The sequence below is a fragment of the Hordeum vulgare genome, chromosome 2H, assembly GCF_904849725.1.
Source record: "Hordeum vulgare subsp. vulgare chromosome 2H, MorexV3_pseudomolecules_assembly, whole genome shotgun sequence".
NCBI classification, from domain to species: domain Eukaryota; kingdom Viridiplantae; phylum Streptophyta; class Magnoliopsida; order Poales; family Poaceae; genus Hordeum; species Hordeum vulgare.
This window is the reverse complement of record NC_058519.1, coordinates 120,287,902-120,307,096: the sequence shown is the minus strand read 5'-3', so window position 1 is coordinate 120,307,096 and position 19,195 is coordinate 120,287,902. Positions and strand designations below refer to the sequence as shown.

Sequence of the window (19,195 nt, the reverse complement as noted above, 5' to 3'; positions counted from 1 at the left end):
TCGATCGCTCGTGCCACCCTGTGCGTGGCGTCGATATTACGATGCAGTGAGCAGCGTATAGGATTTTCCGCCCAACACTGCAGAAGGAGATGAGGTATGAGGCAGAGCGAACCGGGACGAGAGCGACGTGCGACTCGTACGACACAGACCGGCACGCGACCAGGCCGTCATCCCACCTGCCCACCCGGGGTTTTGAAGAATTCTTCTCAGCGTGGAACAAAACGAATCCTGTTGCGTCGGCGCAGCGCTCCTACTCCCAACCCCCTCCCTACCCCGCCCGCCGGATCAGGCTGCCAGAGTCACCAATCCACCAGGCGCAATCAGCATCCAACCTCAAATCCCTCCCCTCACCGTGACCCGAGAGAAAGCAGCGGTCCATTCCAATGGATCATAATCATATAGCCCCAGTTGTCTCCCAGACGAGCAGTCAAAACTCAAAAGTGCTCCTCCATGTATCACTATACAGGAATAAATAAGCACAATCATTATGCTGTGAGTGGATCATGACCATCCACTTGTTCCCGGGCAAAAAGCTTCTGTGTGTTCACCTCGGGGATCGCCCAGCGCTCATGCCCAAGAGTGGCGGATGCACTCAAGCTGAAGCCATTTCGGAGCCGCTGATGTAGGCTGAGCTTTAGGATTAGAGAACGCCAGGCGCCGTCCATGCCTGAGCCTCAAGCGACAAAAAGAGAGAACGTGCATGAGATAAGATCAATGATGACCTCAAATCAAAAAAAAAAAAAAGCAACAACTACGTTTGCACAAATAAATAATACAATAGGCCGTAGCACTTTTAACCGAGAGTGCTATATTGCCAATCAAACAAATGGACTGGAAAGGGTTCGTATTAAATTGGGTTAATCCACGCAAACTTCATTATTGACGCTGAGCAAAGTCTAGCAGCGAAAAGAAGAAGACAATTTCGCCGTTCGACCGCACCGGAGTTTTTAAGTCATGAGACTTCCTTTTCCACATACATTTCTAAACTAATCATGGTAAGGAAATATACAAACATGAACAGCGGATTCCTAGATGACAGGTGAGAGAATTAGAAAACAGCCAATCATATGAGGTTATTGAACTATACCTGATAGAAATGTACTGCAACATTGGTACCTAAAATAGGCACATACCTGATGAGGAAAGAGCAAGACAAGCAACTGAAGCTTCTCGTGAACAGATAGATAGAGTAGTATACATGAAAGACAAACCTTATTATGGAATAATAATAACAAAAGCCAACGAGCTGACCACCGCTACATGGATACTGGTACGTAAGCAAACTAGGAAATAGATAGGTATGCAAACTAGCATATCCTGATCCACTTTAAGCTCCTGGAAACTTTTGCCTTTTCCCCTGAATTATTGCCACTTGCAGACCCCTGCCCCTTTTTATAGCAAACTAGAGGACTGCCATAATAACACAAACCTTGAGCAATCCTCTATTGCACCACTACCAACAAAGAAACAATGAAGAGAGCACCTGAAGCACAAGAGCGGAAATTAGGTAATCAAGGTGATGAAGCTGGTCGCGCCGATGATAATACTCCGACGCCATGGCTAAAGCTGGGGATTGATGCATTGAGAAGTGAAGCAGCTAAGCCTCCAGAGGCCAAATCTGTGGCCACCCCTCAACGGACGTTCTCCTGCAACTACTGCCTGAGGAAGTTCTTCAGCTCGCAGGCCCTTGGCGGGCACCAGAACGCACACAAGAAGGAAAGGTGTGCAGCTAGGAGATCGCGAAGCTTTCAGCAACTGATGCTACGCTTTCCTCCAACTGCTTCCTTCATCCAACCTATGAGGGCCAGCCCCCACTCCACAATTCTGACTGCGCAAGGTGAAAGGGCCGCTGTTGTGGTTGCAAGGTTTCACGACGGCCAAGTGAGAAACAGGATGCCTTTTGCAGTAGAGGAAGCTACCTATTTGGTGTGGCCTGGGAGCTTCAAAACAAGTCTTCAGGAGCCCATGAAGCAGCAAGAGGAAAATATTGATTTGAGCCTGCATTTGTAATTTGTAATCCATGATTCCATGTATAAACATTTTCTGCGAAGTCAATATTTTGCATCATCTTTTGAGGCGAGGGAATAAGATTCCAAACTTGTACCCACAGTTGCAGGTGAGTTCTCGGACAAGTTTGAAAAATAGAAAACAATAATCTATGTGTGATACCTGGTAAAGAGAACAGGTTTAAACTTGAGTGATCTTCAATCTAGTTGCTAGGAAGTAGGAACTATACATACAATCCACCGATCAGTGTTAAGCTATAATTGACAACAACAACAACAACAACAACAACAACAACAACAACAAAGCCTTTAGTCCCAAACAAGTTGGGGTAGGCTATAATTGAGATCAGAAAAAAAAAAAACTTTAGTCTACACCATCGTGGTGATTAGTGTTGCTCTAAGGACTCCAATTCAAATTTGTGTGCCTCACTTCATCACCAAACGTTGTTTCAAAAGATAAACTACATGCAACACATTTTCTGCTTCATCAAAAGTCTTAAACATTTTTATGCATTGGAAGTTTGTTGGCAACCATGAATGCTCTGGACTTTGGAGCTTATCAAACAAGCCCAGTTGTATTGAACTATCATCATATAAAAGCTAACTGCTGACCCCTTATAGATTGCATTTGCATATCTCAGGTCGTACATGTGAATACATGTATTCTTGTCAAAGACAGGATCTTAATTGGTTCACAAGTGTGCATGAATACAAGCAAAGTAATGTGGAAGAATCAGAAGAAAATAATAATACATTGAGACATCAATGGATGCATACATGGAAAAAACAAAAGTCCATTATTTTAATGCTGAAGGCAAGTGCACAGCATAGGAATCTTCTTGTGGAAGCATAAAAACAAGCAAGGGGATAGAGAAAAGGTGAGAATGTGAGATGCCAAAAGAAATATTTAAAAATGGAAACACTGGGTGACCACAACTATTGGCTACAATGTATACTGCAAACTTCCATGAGAACACTTCCAACGATTACACTGTATATGCAGAAATTGTTGGCTCACAAAATCATTGGAGACTAATGTCTCCGAAATACATCACATATCCTTCTGGAAAGCCACCTCGGTAAGACTATTTTGATGTTATATGATTTTCAGTAGGCTCTCTCATTAATGATATACTACAAAGCTAGAAGTTTGCAGTGTTATTGTCTTCAATGTTTAAAATTCAGTAGTCTTATATATAGATAAACCACCACATTCTTTTATTTAATAATAATCATCAGTATTAGTTATGCTGGTTTTTAAAGGTGTAATATTCACCAAATTTGAAAAAAAAACTTCCAAGTATTAAGCTAAGGGCATCATCTTCTCACCAAATAAACCGAAGGTACTCAGATACAGTGAAACATGTGGTCCAGGAACTAGCCAGTCAGGTATATTAGCATTCATATCTGAGATATTATTATCATGATGCTCTCTTGCAAAATTAACTATGCTTTACGGTAGTATACTGGAATATACCAATTACTGTAGTATGCCAGAACCCTAAAGTTCAAATATCAGGAACCCTGTAACCATACATTCATTGTTCATCATATCATGATTCCTGCTATCCAAGCATCACTATACAAAAGCATCATAGGAAAAGAGGATTATCTTGTGAAAATATTGTACTAATGTGTTAAAGGACTGCAAGAGGCTAACTCGATATGAAAGAAAAACTATTCATCTCAATTCATTGATCAGTTCACATAACTAAATAATTTCACGGTCTCATACATGTCTCCTCATTCTTATAATCTAATGCAATGAAAAAGAAGGTGATGCTGGTTTCTTGAAAAGAGAGACAAGGTGATAAAAATTTAACGGTGCAGATTTTACCACAGCTTCTTTGACACCCTTTTCCTATCTCTATACACACAATCCATGTGGCATAACATTGCAGCCAAAGGATTCCCAAGCCTTTATAGCACTCAGGAAGACCTTACCAAGATGATCATTGAGCTAAATTCAGTCTTTTAGAACGGCACAGGCGAGGCAACCCCCAACAAGACAGTCATTCATAAATGTATTGTGCATTACTGAAATATTCAAGCAGTCAGAGCTTAGCAAGCATGTGAGCGAGCTCCTCATCAGTCACCTCCATCTCCTGCTGTTTGCCGACAGCTTCTGCAAGCCGCGCTGCCAACTGGTGCTTACACTGGAAAGACAAAAACAACAACCCAATATCAAAATAAGATTTCCAGTAGCCAAGAGCTGCTACCAATTGCAGCTGCAACAGCCCAATGCTTATTTTATTTTGGATTCCAAATACATCCATTAGTCTAACCGAGAATTTCACGAAGACTCGGTGAGTAATATGGCCGGACGAAGTAACAGAGACGGCACTTACGCAGAGCTGGTCGCCGCGGCCGACGATGTCATAGAAGAAGGAGTAGCAGGTGCAGAGGTGCTCCGGGAAGCAGATGTACTCCTCCTTCCTCTTGGACTCCCCCATCACCTGCAGCGCCAAACCAAAACAAGCCGTCGTCAACCGACGGATCGCCTGCTAGTTCGGTGGCCACAACACGAGCACCCCGTGGGAGCCGAAAGGTAAGGCGCGGGAGCCGACCAGGAAGAGCGAGCGGCCGCTGGGCGCGCCGGTGACGCGGCGGACGCCGCCCTCGTCGAGGATCTTGCAGGCGCGCAGCATGTTCTTGTCGAACAGGTGGTCGAGGCTGCACGCACACCAGAACCCGGTCAGGCGCCCGAGACGGCGAGGCGTGCACTCTCGAATAACAACCGAGCAAGACGGGCGGTGCCGGCCGGCATGTTTGGATTCACTTACATGGACAGGTGCTCGTCGGTGGCGTGCCCCGCGGCCTTGATCTGCGCCCACACGTCGTCGGCCACGGCGAGGGCGACGGACATCGGGCGGCGGTTGCTGTGGGTCACTCTCACTGGACTGGTGGGTCGCGCGCGCAAGCCGTTTGATATTTTGCCGCAGCGGAGGCGGAGACCGGAGAGGCGAAGCCTTCGGGGGTGTAGGCTGACAGGTGGGTCCGTGGACCGTGGCCGGTCTTTTTTTGCAGAAACTGAAGCGAAAACAAAATAAAATCGAATTGCTCACTGCAAACTGCATCTAAGAAGGAAATGTGAAATGTGTATGCACAGCCCGGCAAAACGCCGATCAATTTTTCTCATTACAAAACAGTGGAGCCGACAAAAGGCAAAATGAGCTACCACATTTGTATGCGCATCTTGGGCCTCTGATCTAGACTAGAGGGGCGATGCGAGAGCGCCATGGATCGGAGCAGGCAGCGGCGGTGTGATCACGTCAGCGGTTGTGGAGCGGGTCGGAGGAGTTGGGCACCCGGCGCTCGCTGCCCCTGACGAGGCCGTCCGTCGCCGGGACGCGCGGCCACCACTTCCTCGCCCGCACGTCGAACGCCACGTCCGGCGGGCGCGCCCCGCTCGTGCCGGCGGCGTGGCCGTCCCCTCCGGCCGCCACCCTCGCGAGCAGCGCCGAGAGGAGGAGGAAGAAGAAAAGAAACCTGTGGCTGGCCATCTCATGCATTCATGGGGGCAAGAGGACACCAGACAGAGTGGATGGATGGATGGATCAGTGGGCTGTACCCTGCCGCTCTGTGTGTGTGTGTCTGCGTGCACCAGAGAAGGTTGGTGTGCTACGTACTGCTCTGCTCTGCTGCTGCCAATGCCAATGTAACAGCGCGCGCGGCCGAGAGAAAACCTGAGCGCATTTGCAGACTGGCGTAGCACGCGTCGTTTTGACGGGGAGAATGAATGTGCAACAGTCAAAGTTGGGGAAAGCCCTTTATACTGCCCTAGCGAGCGAGGGGAGGAGAGGGGCTGCGAGGACACAATCATTCGGCCATGTATACCGCATGACTGAAAGGGTAGGAATGGTTGCCACACGCAGAGAATCTCGGCAACAGCGGGCAGCAGGCGCAGACATCAGCAGAAGGTCCGTTCGGGCTCTTGTCCCTGACCCATTCGTTGCTTGCTGGCACTACTCTGTTTCGAAGTGAAATTATTACAACTGGTTCCAAGTGCCAAAAGAAATAAAATGTGGTTCAAACTTCAAGCCATCTCCATGTCAAAATAAATAGTCAAATATCATCTCCATCTCCATGTCTTATGTTGTGGAGATGGTAGGTTAATCTTGGGGGGATTAAGAATTGGGACTGTGGGAGTCCCGGACAAGGCACGCACAGGTGTCCATGTCGCTTTTTGCTGAGGGGTTTAGTGAGTGAAGAATCGGAGGTTAGCGGCAGATTAGGTGGGCGGCCCGGGAAACAGGGGACACGGCTTTCCATGCGCGAGGGAAAGGCCTTGAGCGAGCTCCGGAGCCTATGCATGCCCCGGCATCTTTCTTTTCTCTCCTTTTGCAGAACCAGAAGCCAGCGGCCATGCAGCGGCAAGCGGCAGAGAGAGAGAGAGGGAGGGAGAGCGTGCGTGCGTCGCGGCGCCATGGCCGTGCCTCTCGGGCGCTGGGTCGCGTGTCCCGGTGGCCCCAGCTTTCCGCCCGCGATGGACAAGGCCGGGGCTGCTTTTGGGGTTCCAACTGCTACAAAGCGCTGCCTGTCGTCCGTGTCTCTCCCGTGCGGGAGAAGCGACGGGTGCAGAGAGCAGGAATCTGCTCTGGGCGCTGTCAGCCCGCGACACTCAATCCTAATCCCAAGCTTGAGTGCAATTGCGATAACGTCACAGCATCTAGTATTTCCTTGTTTCAGAACCAGCCGACCGGTCCAAATATCCAAACGCGAATTGGGATTACTAGCAAAACATGCCCGTGCGTTGCACCGGGAGACGAAATGACATGTTTTTCTGCGAAGCAAAACTCAATTATCATTAATTAGGTTGTACATTTGGATGATACGTGTGATGATGACAAAAATGAGGAATCAATTAGCAATAGGATTCTTCGGGACGTTAAGGGCTTCTTTGATACAAAGGAATTTCATTGGATTTTTGGAGGATTTGGATCCTTAGGATTTTTTCCTACGATGGCCGTTTGATTCGTAAGATTGAAATCCTTTGGAATTTTTTCATAGGATTCATTTGTACTACATTTTGGAGGAAAATTTCCATCCACTCAAACCTTTTTGTAGAATTCCTTTGTTTTTCCTGTGCTATCAAACACACTTCTAAATTCTGTAGTGTAGAAAAGAACATGCCACTCTATTCCTATGTTTTTCCTATTCCTGCATTTTGCGAATCCTACGAATCAAAGAGGCCCTAATCGGGTGAACAACCTTATATTTAGACTACCATACTCATAATAAAAAGATCTTACATTTACTACCTATTTTGAGTTATCGACGTCACACAATTAAAGTGTGGCATAATTCATTCGACGTCCATGCATGTATGCTTCTGTAGTGTGCGTGGACCGTGTAGTCCTTATCATATATATGTTCTAAGTTTCTGTTATGTTGCAATATATGTAGGATTCTCCATTGCAATTGCATCTCTACTTAGTCTGTTGCTCCATTCAGGTTTAGATGTAACTTCCTCTGTTCTTCTAGAGGAGTCCGAGAAATTTCATGGGAATTATACGGCATTTCGCATGACGGAAACACCTGGCTCATGTTTGGCTTTATAGTTATTGAAGATAAGACTAAGAAATAACCTATTATAGATATATTTTTTATTATCTCTAAATTACATGTAAGACTTAAACTAAGACTATCTTATCAATTATTATGCATGCCCTCAAAAAATCAGTTTCAGACTTTCAGTTGAATTGGAGGTCAGGCATATGGACCAGGACAGAACGGGTCATGTCAATGGCGGCAACTCACTCGATCGGTCGTTCCCTGTTAAGTAGAACCGGTTAATAAAGTGAGTTTTTTTAGCCTCATAATAAAATGAGTTTTGGTACTGCGAAGTCACATTGTTGAAACCAGTTCTGGTACTGTCAAGGAAATCATAGTACTCCACGTGTACACCTTTCTTATACCGTTATACGTATGTTTGCTGAAATAATGTTGGCCATCACAAATTCACAATGCCTCATATCAAATACCTGATGGTAATAGTCAAAACTTCAGCCGGAGACGGACATTATCTAAAAATATGTAGTAGCAAAGAAAGCTTGGGCAGTCAAAACATGTAGACAAAACCAGAATCAAGAATAGCAAGACCCGTGTCCTGGAGTTCCTTTAGTTGAAGGGAACTCCTTCAGTTCAGAAGACCTACGTGTATATAAATATGCAGACCCGTGTCTCTAAAATTTCTCAAGGTCTGTGTATCTGAAACAGAAAACGTAATATTATATGAATATTTGGTAGGAGTAAATGGTTGATGTCCTCTTGCAATGCTGGTACATAGATATGCAAGCGTCATCCTCGTGCAGATGCGTGCAGGGCCAGGCAATGGCGGTGTTGTAGGTCGAGCAGGGCGGCTCTCCGGTGGCTACGAGGGGCAATTAGCATGGTGTTCATCACTCAAAAAACAATCAAATAGTGAACGACTATAATATTCTTAACATTTAAGTTTCCACTTGAATGACATATATTATGACTAAAATTTGTTTGCAGATCAAAAAGATCAATTTGCTTTAGTACCTGGCAAGAAGGATCGTATCTTATAAAACATTCTTCACCTTGTATAGGATCGTATCTTATAAAACATTCTTCACCCTGTATACTCTTCATTGAATTTATCAATTAATTAACATTCTCATCCATGAACACATGCATCATATGAGAATTTCAGCAAGCACGAAATAGCTAGATAAAAAAACTTTAAGCAAATGGAAATCCAACGAACACAGAATAGAGAATTCCTCACCGTTCACATAACGAATAAGATCGAAGAAGACATGACTCCTGCGGCCATCGGATTGCATCTTCTCAAATATGTCAGGTCCACAATTGATTGGATGCATGGAGTATCTATCTAGTAGGATTAAACAACTGAGTCTTTACTGATTGATTAATTAGTGAATTGATCATTTAACTGAATCTTTGCTGACACATAACCAAAGGTATTAGATGTATTCACATCATTGGGCCTTAAATCCGCTAATAACTATGCAAAAAGAGAAAGGTCCTCGTGAATAAAAAGATAGAGAAAAAAGCTTTTATGAACATTTCACGTATGAGCCTAAAATTACTGGAAAATCTGTCAATGCTAGTAAACAGGAAAGTTCACTAACATTAATGTACCAGTAAAGGTGTAATGTTAAATCTATCCCCTTTTTGTTGGATATACCTTTCCCACACCCGGGCTCCTGACAAACATACTGCCTCGTGCCGTGTACATGAGCATGCTTAAAAACTTTAAACCTTGCAACCACATGGAAATAGTTTGGTAACTTTGCTTAATCACAGTACCTGCCGTATGTAATGATCAAGAGCGATACTTTGACCAAGAACACTTGAAATGATCCGAATTCCATCAGTGTCTAAACTTCTAAGTACTATGTAATCAAGACCTCCTTTCATCCATGTTGTCAGGGACGGCTTCTCTACTACTGCATAATCTGGTAATTTTGAAACAAATTTCATCACGTGAGAATATAATAGAGGTTCAGGGTTATAAAAGAGGATTAAGCGCTAGGTGCCATATTACCGCTGTAATTCTATTAGCTAGGGGGCATGAGTGGGTGCCTATATACTTATGCAGGTGCAGTTACATGATATGCACTATATTGTATAAGTAATTAGAGAGCGTTCTAGATATTTGCTCTCTTGGAAAATGAGGCTTGACTCAAACTTCTCAGATTTCTGAATATGCCTGTTTAAACATGCACTTCTCACATAATCCATTGTGCCTTGTACAACGTTTTACATGTTTCATAGTAAATTTAAAATGTATTTGAAAACAATTAAGAAGGCCAGTTCCAGTAGGCTTACAAAGGTTCAGCCAAAGCAGTGTGTCCTATAAAAGGGAATACATCAAACACAAATTAAATTCAGAGTGATTCTCTTGATCCTCAATGGTCTTTATCAAATATCAGCAGTCATTATCATCAAAGGAAATTGGATTGATCGTGCACATACATGGAAATGAAAAGAAGAAAGATAAATACAAATCAATGAGGAAAACTACACTATTTAGCCGTTTAAACAATAACAATCAGCTCGTTAATAGCATGAACATACCGTCTTTCCTCATCTCTGGAAGCCATCCAGAAGCATGATTCCTGATCATCTCAAGATAGTGCTCAGCTTCATGATCAGCAATATTAAAGAGCACAACAGAACCATATTGGAAGACAACCACATAGCGATAGCAAAATCTGTTGTCCTTCACTCCAATGTCCTACAGCAACGTCAGATAAATGAGGTTTATCTGCTGTACATACAACATGTTCAACAAATGATCAGACATGAATAAAATTCTTGACCCTCACAATATATGGTGCTACAATGAAGTCACTTACCATGATCTCTGGAGGGAATTCGGAGTAGCGGAGCGCAATGTAATTTAGCGACCGGGTCGATGGGGGTACCACGTCGGTCCCATGCTCCGCCTGCAAGCTCTTCAGATCAATGCTGTAAAGGATTGGAAACACAAAATCAAACAAAAGTCGTTCTTTCATTCCTCTGCACCAAATCACCGAGGCCTCCCACGACAATGTTAGATGAGAGACTGAAAAAAATGCAGTAGCACGCATGGTCTTCCTTGCAGAACTATCATCAAACACCCAGCGTACACCCACCCGTGCGTCCCAGCTCACCTGGTGGAGAGGAAGTAGGCCTTGACGGGGATGTAGTGCGTCGGGCCTTCTCCTCCTGTGGGGGCGCGGGGGCCGGGGACGCCTCTGCCGCCGCCCGGATCCAGGCCCAGTAGGCCGAGCTCCCGAGGCCGGAGTCGCGGGCGTCATGGGGCACCGTGGCAGCGACCGCCATGGCCGAGGAAAAAGGAGACACGCGTGCGGGGAAGTGCGGCAGGCGCGTCGGAGTGGGGGTCGATGGCGGCGGCCTCGTCTCGAGGAGGCGCGCCGTGATGGGCCTCTTTGACGGCCTCTTCTCCGGCCGGCACCACGACGGCGTGAGGATGGGCAACGCGGTGTCGTCGTTGTCAGCGGCGGCGGCAGCCATGGCTACGGACGACGCGGCGTCGGCATCCGCGTCGGCGCAACAGTGCAGCGGCGGCCTCCCTCCTCTCTCGCCCACCGCCGCCTCCTTCGTCCACCGATGCGCGTAGTCCGTGTCCCAATCCGGCGGAGGCGGTGAGCGGGATGAGGTGTGGCGGTGACGGCGGCGAGCGGGATGAGGTGTGGCGGCGATGGCGGCGACGGCACGAGCGGGATGAGGTGTGGCGGCGATGGCGGCGACGGCACGAGTGGGATGAGGTGTGGCGGCGGCGGCGAGGGGAAGTCTCGGGGTAGGGTTCGCTCTCGCTCGGGTGCGGTCGGACCATCGCGAAGCGTTTTTCTCGATATCCACTTATGCATGGACCGCGGGTTCAATTATCAAAAACCACAGGGAGCTTTTTGCAAAAGTACGACGACGGACGACCAGAAACCCAATTTGCTTTATTATCAGGGAGATAATTAGGGTGACGTCTTGTTCTGCGTTTGACGAGGAAATTGCAGAAATCGCCACCTTACGGGATTGATTTTGTACAGATTGCTTATTCTTTGTGTTTGTTTGCATGAGAAAGTGGATTTTCTGCCCTCGGGAGCACATGCCTTCCTTGTGTCGGAATAAATAAATACTCTCTCCGTTCGAAATTACTTGTTAAAAAAATAAATGTATTTAGATGTATTATAGTTCTAAATACATTTGTTTCTATTCATTTCCGTGACAAGTAATTACGGATGGATGGAGTAACAAACTAAGTTGAAAAGTTGTGACAAGTAATTATGGATGGATGGAGTAACAAACTAAGTTGAAAAGTTGACTAGTTGGCGACTTGAGCAAAAGAATTAGGGTTTTTCCAACCTCCTGTCTCCACCGTCATCGATCTACCTCGTCTTCTGTTGCTTTAGAGCCATGAAGGCGAGATGGATCCCGGCCCTTGCTGATTAAGAAGCTTCGTTTTTAGGTGTGTTTTTGGTTTGGTTAGGTTTTCTGTCTTGCTCAGAGAGTAGAGGCGCCGGCGACTCTTTGAGGTTGAAATAATGTTCTCCACACCTAACCCTCCGTCTCGGCGATGCATCTAGCGTCATCGGAGGGGGTGTGTGGAGCTTTTGAAGATGGAATAAGATTTTTCCCGTCTGTCGTGGGTATAAGTCTGACAGTAGATGTGTAGGGTACGAAAGGATGGGCAGAGCCTTAGCTACGGCAATGTTGTATGAGTTCAGGCCCCTCTACGGTGGAGGTAAAAGCCCTACGTCTCAGTGCTCTTGGGAGCTTAGTGTCGAGTGGAATATAGGATTGCAGTAAAAGCCAACCCCTGCACCAGTGGGGAAGGGCGGCTTATATAGAGTGCGCTGCCCTCCACAACGGCCCGGTGGACAGGGGTGGAATAGTGGCGAATAAATGCCTACGTTACAGGTAACGTATGCCTTAAATGCTAATAATGGTGTATGAAAACGTATGACCGTTGCCCTCCTGGGAGGTTACGATGTACAGAGTGGAATTCACTCGGTACGTTAAATACGCTCCGAATGCTCGTCACCAACTGGATGATGGGGGAGTCCTTAGTTCAGTCGGAACTGTCTAAGGGCCTTGTCCTCTATGAAGGGTAGTCCTTGGGTAGGACCTATAGGGCAGGCCTATGACCCTACCCTGGGACTATAACCCCATCATTAGTCCCCGAATGGATCGGGGTTGGAACGACGAAGTGATGCCTGGAGTACGGATCCGACTGGTATGGATGTGACTTTGGCGTTGTTTGCCTCGATCCATTTTATCCTTTCGACCAGTGATCCGAGTGAATATACCAGTGAAACGAACCGTCAGGGACCGAGTCCTTCCGCGGAATCTTTCGATGTGACCGGTCAAACTGACATCGGCGGATTTTCCGGGATCCTCAAATTCCGGTTGCCGCGCGCTCAGCGGGGATGACGACATCGCCATCGAGTAGTTTCTGCCGCCTCGATTACCGCACCGTTATCTTCTCCACTAACATCGCAGCAGCCGGTCGGGGGGATAAGATTTCGGGGCCACCTGTTAGCGACTCAGTCGGAAGCTTATTTAAGCCCTTCCAGCGGGGATCTCTTGTTGCGCTGCTCTTCTTCCTCGCATTAACCTCGCTCCTCCCGCAGCTCCTTGCGCGCCCCAAGCCTCCTCCTCCCTCTCCTCCTCTGCGGATCTGTTGCCTTCACCATGACGAAGGGGCAGACCAGCAAACTCGAAGCGCAGAAGAAGAAGAAGAAGGGGGCGGCCCCTGCTCAGCGCCGACAGTGGGCACTACCGGCGGGTTGGATCCAGGGGGATTTCCTCCCCTCCACGGTGACGGCGAACGACTTGCTGGAGCTAGTGGAGCACGGCATGATCGCCAACAAGTCGTGGAGGCTGCCGGCGGAGGGCGAGACGGAGCCGGCGCTGAAGGAGGGGGAGCGCGTCTTGCTGCTCAGCCACGTGTTCAGGGGTTTCTCCCTGCCTCCCACCCCTTCTTCAGAGGTATTATGAATCACTTCGGGGCGCAGCTCCATCATTTTCCTCCGAACACGATAGCCCACCTTGCCGCATTCGTCACCCTTTGCGAGTGCTTTATTGGGTGTCCCCCCCACTGGGGGCTCTTTAAGTACGTCTTCTCCGCTAGGTCCCAAACTGTCAAAAAGCTTAGCCAGTCGGACGATAAGACCCATCTCCTCCAACTCTGCGGGGGCTTAGGCTTCCAGAAGAAAACAAAAAGTAGCTACCCCCCTCTCCAGTTGTCCGAGTCAGTTAGGAACTGGCAGTCGACCTGGTTCTATTGCCAGGACATCGCCTGTCCGAATGCTGCGACTGGACTGCCACCTTTTAGCCTAGACCGTCCGGCCCCTCCCAGGCAGCTTGCGCTCTCAAAGGAGTAAAAGGTCCAGATCCAGCCTCTGGTCGACGCGTTGATAGCCGTCGTCCGCAAGGGAGTCACCGGCACGGACTTGCTGGAGACTTTTCTGGGTCGGCACATCCAGCCGCTGCAAGCCCGACACCACGCCATGTGGCACTACGTGGGGCCTGAGGATTCCACTCGGACTCATCCAGAGTGCGTGACCGGGGAGACTGTGACAGCGTGGGTCCGCGGCATCACAGGTGCATGCGACAACCCCCAAGGAGCCCGGCGAGTGAGGTCCTTCCGCGCCGACAATCCTCCTCCGAATGAGGTGAGCGCATCTTGTCGAGTGCTTTCAATCTTCTTAGATTTATCGCTTTTCTTGTACTGCCGCCTGGCGTCTGACGTTGCCAACTGTGTCTTGTGCAGGAGTGGACTAACTGGCATTCTGCCGTCTCGAACGGGAATCCAGCTGAGGAAGAGGAGGGCAGCGTGGACAGCGCCGAGTACGTCTCCGACAGTGGGGAGATGAAGGAGGAGACCGAAGAGGAGGAGGAGGAAGTTGGGGAGCAGAGCTCACCACCTCCACCATCAGAACATCGAACTAAGCGCCGTCACGATCCCGCGACTCCGCCGGCTCCTCCAGCGGCCCCGAGTGCTCCGCCAGCCCCTCCCGTAGCTCCGAGTTCTCGGAGTGTGAAGAGGACTAGGGACGCTGCTGCCGAACCCACAGACCAGCCGTCCAAGGTGGCCAAACCTAGCGGGCCCAAGCCTCGGAAAGCTTTGCCTCGGATGAGGATCGTTGTTCCAGTCGCCACAGCGTAAGTGTCTTGCTCTCCCATCATCCTTCGGTATCTGATTGAACTCATGCTTATCTGTCGAGTGGATTTCACTCAACAGAGCTGCTACCTCCGCCACCTCTCTGCCGCACCAGGACGATGATCCCATGGACACGGATAACGCTGCCACATCCCAGCAAGGTATGTTGTCACGACTCTGAGAGTTTGTATTTATTGTTTCGCGAGTGCTGCCTTTAATCTTGCCCTTTTTCTGTAATTTCATGTTGTTCAGTCGGGCTTCCTTCGGAGGTGATTCATCTGGAGGACGATGACCAAAGGGGGTCAGGGCCAGCTTTAGCGCCTGTCCTTGAGGTTGTCCCATCTGCTGCTGCTCCCACCATGAACGGGCCGCCGACCGAGACGATGCCGCCGACTCAGACGGTGCTCCTCGCGGCGGAACCGACTGGAGCGGAGCCTGGGATGCCCAAGGAGTCTTCTACCGCGCCGGGTCCGTCAACTGTTCAGTATGACGCCCGACATCTCCCGGAAGACCAGGTGGGGGCCGCCAAGGATGCCATGGTGCAGGTGGAGTTGATGGTGGGTGATGCCAAGGGAGCGTACGACTCCATCGCGTCTTTGTACAAGAGAAGCTTGGAGCTCCGGGACGATATCCGAGTAAGTGCGCTAGTAAGTGTTTACTTTCCTCTTGTCACCCACTGGGGGTTTCAGTGATAGACTCGGATACAATAGGATGATTTTGCAATGGGTTCACTCCGAGTGAACCCAGTGGGTGTAGTCCCCGAGACTTCTGTCGAGTGCTTGCACCGGCAGTTGTCTTTGGATGCATTTTTCGTGACCTGAGCGGATCAGAGCTAATCTGCCCGAATGGTTCCAGTGGGGGCACTCCGAGTGCACCCACTGGGTGTAGTCCCCGAGAGTAATGTTACTCAGGTCGGGTAATAGTAGTGTCATAGATTTGTCTGTTTGTCATGTAGCTCAATAGGGCTGGCCTGTTCGAGCTTCATGCCAGTGGGGTCACTCTTAGTGAACCCACTGGGTGTAGTCCCTGAGACCGCTGTCGATTGCTTGCATCGGCAGGGGTCTGAAGAACTTTGAGCTTTGATTGTTTTCCTTGTTGAATGTGTCTGATCTTCCCTTTGCGCTGATTTGGCAGAAGACTTGCGAAATGGGATCCGCGTACAATGCTCTGAAGGCTGAAAAGATTCAGCTTGCTGCGGACTTGGAGGCGGTTGTGAATGGCTTGGCTGGTGTGAAGGGGGCTCTTGCTGACCGAGAGAAGTCTTTGGAGGAGTCCCGGGAGACCAACAAGGCATTGGTAGCCGAAATTGAGAAATTGAAGAGTCAAAGAACCGAACGGGTGGGTCAGCTGAAGTTGATGAACAATCGGTGCATGGCGCAGGAGAAGTACGTCAGCGACTGGGAAAGGAAGATGATTGCACTGCTTGGTGGTAAGCTTTTTGCCGAGTGCTTCTGGACTTTGGAGTTTATTGTGCGCTTACTTTCTGCTTGTCTTTTCTTGGCAGATTTTTGTCTGGACGCCGAGGCTGAAGCAGCCGACATTGAACGGTCGGTTGTTCCGAACGTTCCACTCGGCGACGAAGCCAACCGGGACTTGCTCTGAGCGCATATTCGCCTTGGCAGAGTGGGACCTTTCATTGGCCGCCTGAGAGAAGTCATCGGCTGGATCGACAAGGAGTTGTGGCCCGAAGATGATTCCCGGCAAGAAATAGAAGGGTTGAAGACTCGGCTGGCGGACGTCCCGAACAGAGTGCAGGCATGGAAGAAGTCTGCCGCTTGTTGTGGTGCGGACGTGGCGCTATCGTTGGTCTGAGTGCATTGCAAGGAAGCTCGCGAAGAAAAGATGAAGGCGTTGCAGGTCGCCAACACCAAGAAGCTTCGATTCAAAGATTTCATGGAGACCTTCCTCGACACAACAACTCGCATCGCAAACGGGATCGACCTTGACACCTTTGTGGAGCCTGCCAGTCCCGGTGACGCTTGAAAAACTTTACCTCGGCATGTCGAGTGGTATCAGTATCAAACTTTGGCCACTACTGTTGGCCGTCACATTCGTGGTTCGGTGTGGATAAGCTTGATCCACACCGAGCCGACTGATCGTAGATCCAACTTTGAATTCGAATCGAATATTTTGCTCTTCTTTCGCCAATTTTTTTTGACATGATTTTGGCTCGTGGTTTTTGTTTGGCGTTTCTTGGTGAAGCCAATGGCAAACATGAGGAAGCTTTTTACTTAGGCGACTCTGAGTCACAGCTAAGTCCCCGAGTGTGACTTTTCGTGCGCACTCGGAGTGAGTTGATACTCATGTAGTTGTCAGTTGTCTTCACATCCACATGAGCCTCAATGAGGGTCTGCTAAGCCTCCGAGTGGATCTCGAGGATACACTCGAAGGAAGATTTTTACTTAGGCGATTCTGGATCACAACTAAGTCCCTGAGTGCGGCTTTTAGTGCGCACTCGGAGCGAGTTCGTACTTAGGCGATTCTGGGTCGCAGCTAAGTCTCCGAGTGCGGCTGTAAGCTCGCACTCGGAGCGAGTTTGTACTTAGGCGATTCTGGGTCGCAGCTAAGTCCCCGAGTGCGGCTTTTGGTGCGCACTCAGAGCGAGTTTTTACTTAGGCGATTCTGGGTCGCAGCTAAGTCCCCGAGTGCGGCTGTAAGCTCGCACTCGGAGCGAGTTGTTACTCATGTAGTTGTCAGTTGTCTTCACATCCACATGAGCCTCAATGAGGGTTTGCTAAGCCTCCGAGTGGATCTCGAGGATACACTCGAAGGAAGCTTTTTTACTTAGGCGATTCTGGATCGCAGCTAAGTCTCCGAGTGCGGCTTTTAGTGCGCACTCGGAGCGAGTTTGTACTTAGGCGATTCTGGGTCGCAGCTAAGTCCCCGAGTGCGGCCTTTGGTGCGCACTCGGAGCGAGTTTTTACTTAGGCGATTCTGGGTCGCAGCTAAGTCCCCGAGTGCGGCTGTAAGCTCACACTCGGAGCGAGTTGTTACTCATGTAGTTGTCAGTTGTCTTCACATCCACATGAGCCTCAATGAGGGTCTGCTAAGCCTCCGAGTGGATCTCGAGGATACACTCGAAGGAAGCTTTTTACTTAGGCGATTCTGGATCGCAGCTAAGTCTTCGAGTGCGGCTTTTCGTGCGCACTCGGAGCAAGTTTGTACTTAGGCGATTCTGGGTCGCAGCTAAGTCCCCGAGTGTGGCTTTTGGTGCGCACTCAGAGCGAGTTTTTACTTAGGCGATTCTGGGTCGCAGCTAAGTCCCCGAGTGCGGCTTTTGGTGCGCACTCGGAGCGAGTTTTTACTTAGGATTCTGGGTCGCAGCTAAGTCCCCGAGTGCGGCTTTTGGTGCGCACTCGGAGTGAGTTTTTACTTAGGCGATTCAGGGTCGCAGCTAAGTCCCCGAGTGTGGCTTTTGGTGCGCACTCGGAGTGAGTTTTTAGACCGGAGTCTGCAAACGTGGAAAATTTTTGAACCTGCAAGAAATCAATCTGCTTTGTATTACTTCAATGATACTTGTTCTTTAGATTGTCCCCGTCGGTGGTCACGTGTAGAAGCGCTTCAGGAGATCTCCATTCCATGCTCGCGGCTCGTCCGTTTCTCTGTCAAGGTTGTAGAGTCGATACGCTCCGTTTTTCAGCACCTTAGAGATGATGAAGGGTCCTTCCCAGGCGGGAGCTAACTTGTGAGGTCTCTGCTGATCCACTCGGAGCACCAGGTCGCCTGCTTGGAATGTACGACTCCTGACGTGTCGCGCGTGAAATCGCCGCAGATCTTGTTGATAAATTGTTGAGCGAGTCAGTGCCATCTCGCGCTCTTCTTCTAGAAGATCTACTCCGTCTTGCCTGGCTTGCTCTGCTTCGGCTTCGGAGAAGAGTTCGACTCGTGGGGAGTTGTGAAGCAAATCACTCGGAAGGACTGCCTCGGCTCCATAAACGAGGAAGAACGGGGATCGCCTTGTAGATCTATTCGGAGTTGTGCGGAGGCCCCACAACACCGAAGGCAGCTCGGTGACCCATGCGCCGGCGGCATGTCCAACTTCTCGTAGGAGTCGAGGCTTCAACCCTTGAAGAATAAGTCCATTCGCCCGCTCTGCTTGCCCGTTTGCTTGGGGGTGCGCCACAGATGCAAAATCCACTCGGATACCTTGACCTGTGCAAAAACCTTTGAATCTGTCCGAGTCAAAGTTTGTGCCATTGTCGGTGATTATGCTGTGCGGAACCCCAAATCTGGCGATGATGTCTTTGACAAATTTGATGGCCGTAAGGGCGTCGAGCTTCTTGATGGGCTTGGCTTCAATCCACTTGGTAAACTTGTCGACTGCTACCAACAGATGAGTGAATCCCCCTTGGCCTGTTCTGAATGGTCCGACTGTATCTAATCCCCACACGGCGAACGGCCAAACAAGAGGGATTGTCTTCAGCGCAGATGTTGGCTTGTGGGACTTGTTCAAATAGAACTGACAGCCTTCGCATCGGTCGACCATATCTTTTGCCATTTCATTCGCCTGCAACCAGAAGAAACTAGCTCTGAA

The 19,195-nt window shown here is 48.9% G+C and overlaps 3 protein-coding genes and 1 pseudogene across 3 annotated transcripts; 1 reads left to right on the top strand and 3 right to left on the bottom strand.

Moving 5' to 3' along the window:
* The first annotated feature begins 363 nt into the window (after positions 1–363).
* On the top strand, positions 364–2,055 carry LOC123425469 (zinc finger protein 7-like). The gene has a single exon (XM_045109173.1). It carries the CDS (start codon positions 1,471–1,473, stop codon positions 2,008–2,010), a length of 540 nt encoding a protein of 179 aa, XP_044965108.1. The 5' UTR covers positions 364–1,470; the 3' UTR covers positions 2,011–2,055.
* A 1,617-nt stretch (positions 2,056–3,672) lies between these two features.
* LOC123425470 (zinc finger SWIM domain-containing protein 7) lies at positions 3,673–5,268 on the bottom strand. The gene is made up of 5 exons (XM_045109174.1): positions 5,185–5,268; positions 4,790–5,036; positions 4,574–4,679; positions 4,355–4,462; positions 3,673–4,162 (listed from the first exon to the last, which is right to left on the bottom strand). The coding sequence occupies exons 2-5, from the start codon at positions 4,870–4,872 to the stop codon at positions 4,061–4,063; spliced, it is 399 nt and encodes a 132-aa protein (XP_044965109.1). The 5' UTR covers positions 4,873–5,036; positions 5,185–5,268; the 3' UTR covers positions 3,673–4,060.
* LOC123425472 lies at positions 5,085–5,518 on the bottom strand. Its single transcript, XM_045109175.1, has one exon. It carries the CDS (start codon positions 5,516–5,518, stop codon positions 5,279–5,281), a length of 240 nt encoding a protein of 79 aa, XP_044965110.1. The 3' UTR covers positions 5,085–5,278.
* A 2,448-nt stretch (positions 5,519–7,966) lies between these two features.
* Positions 7,967–11,335, bottom strand: LOC123425466 (annotated as a pseudogene).
* Between the last annotated feature and the right edge of the window lie 7,860 nt (positions 11,336–19,195).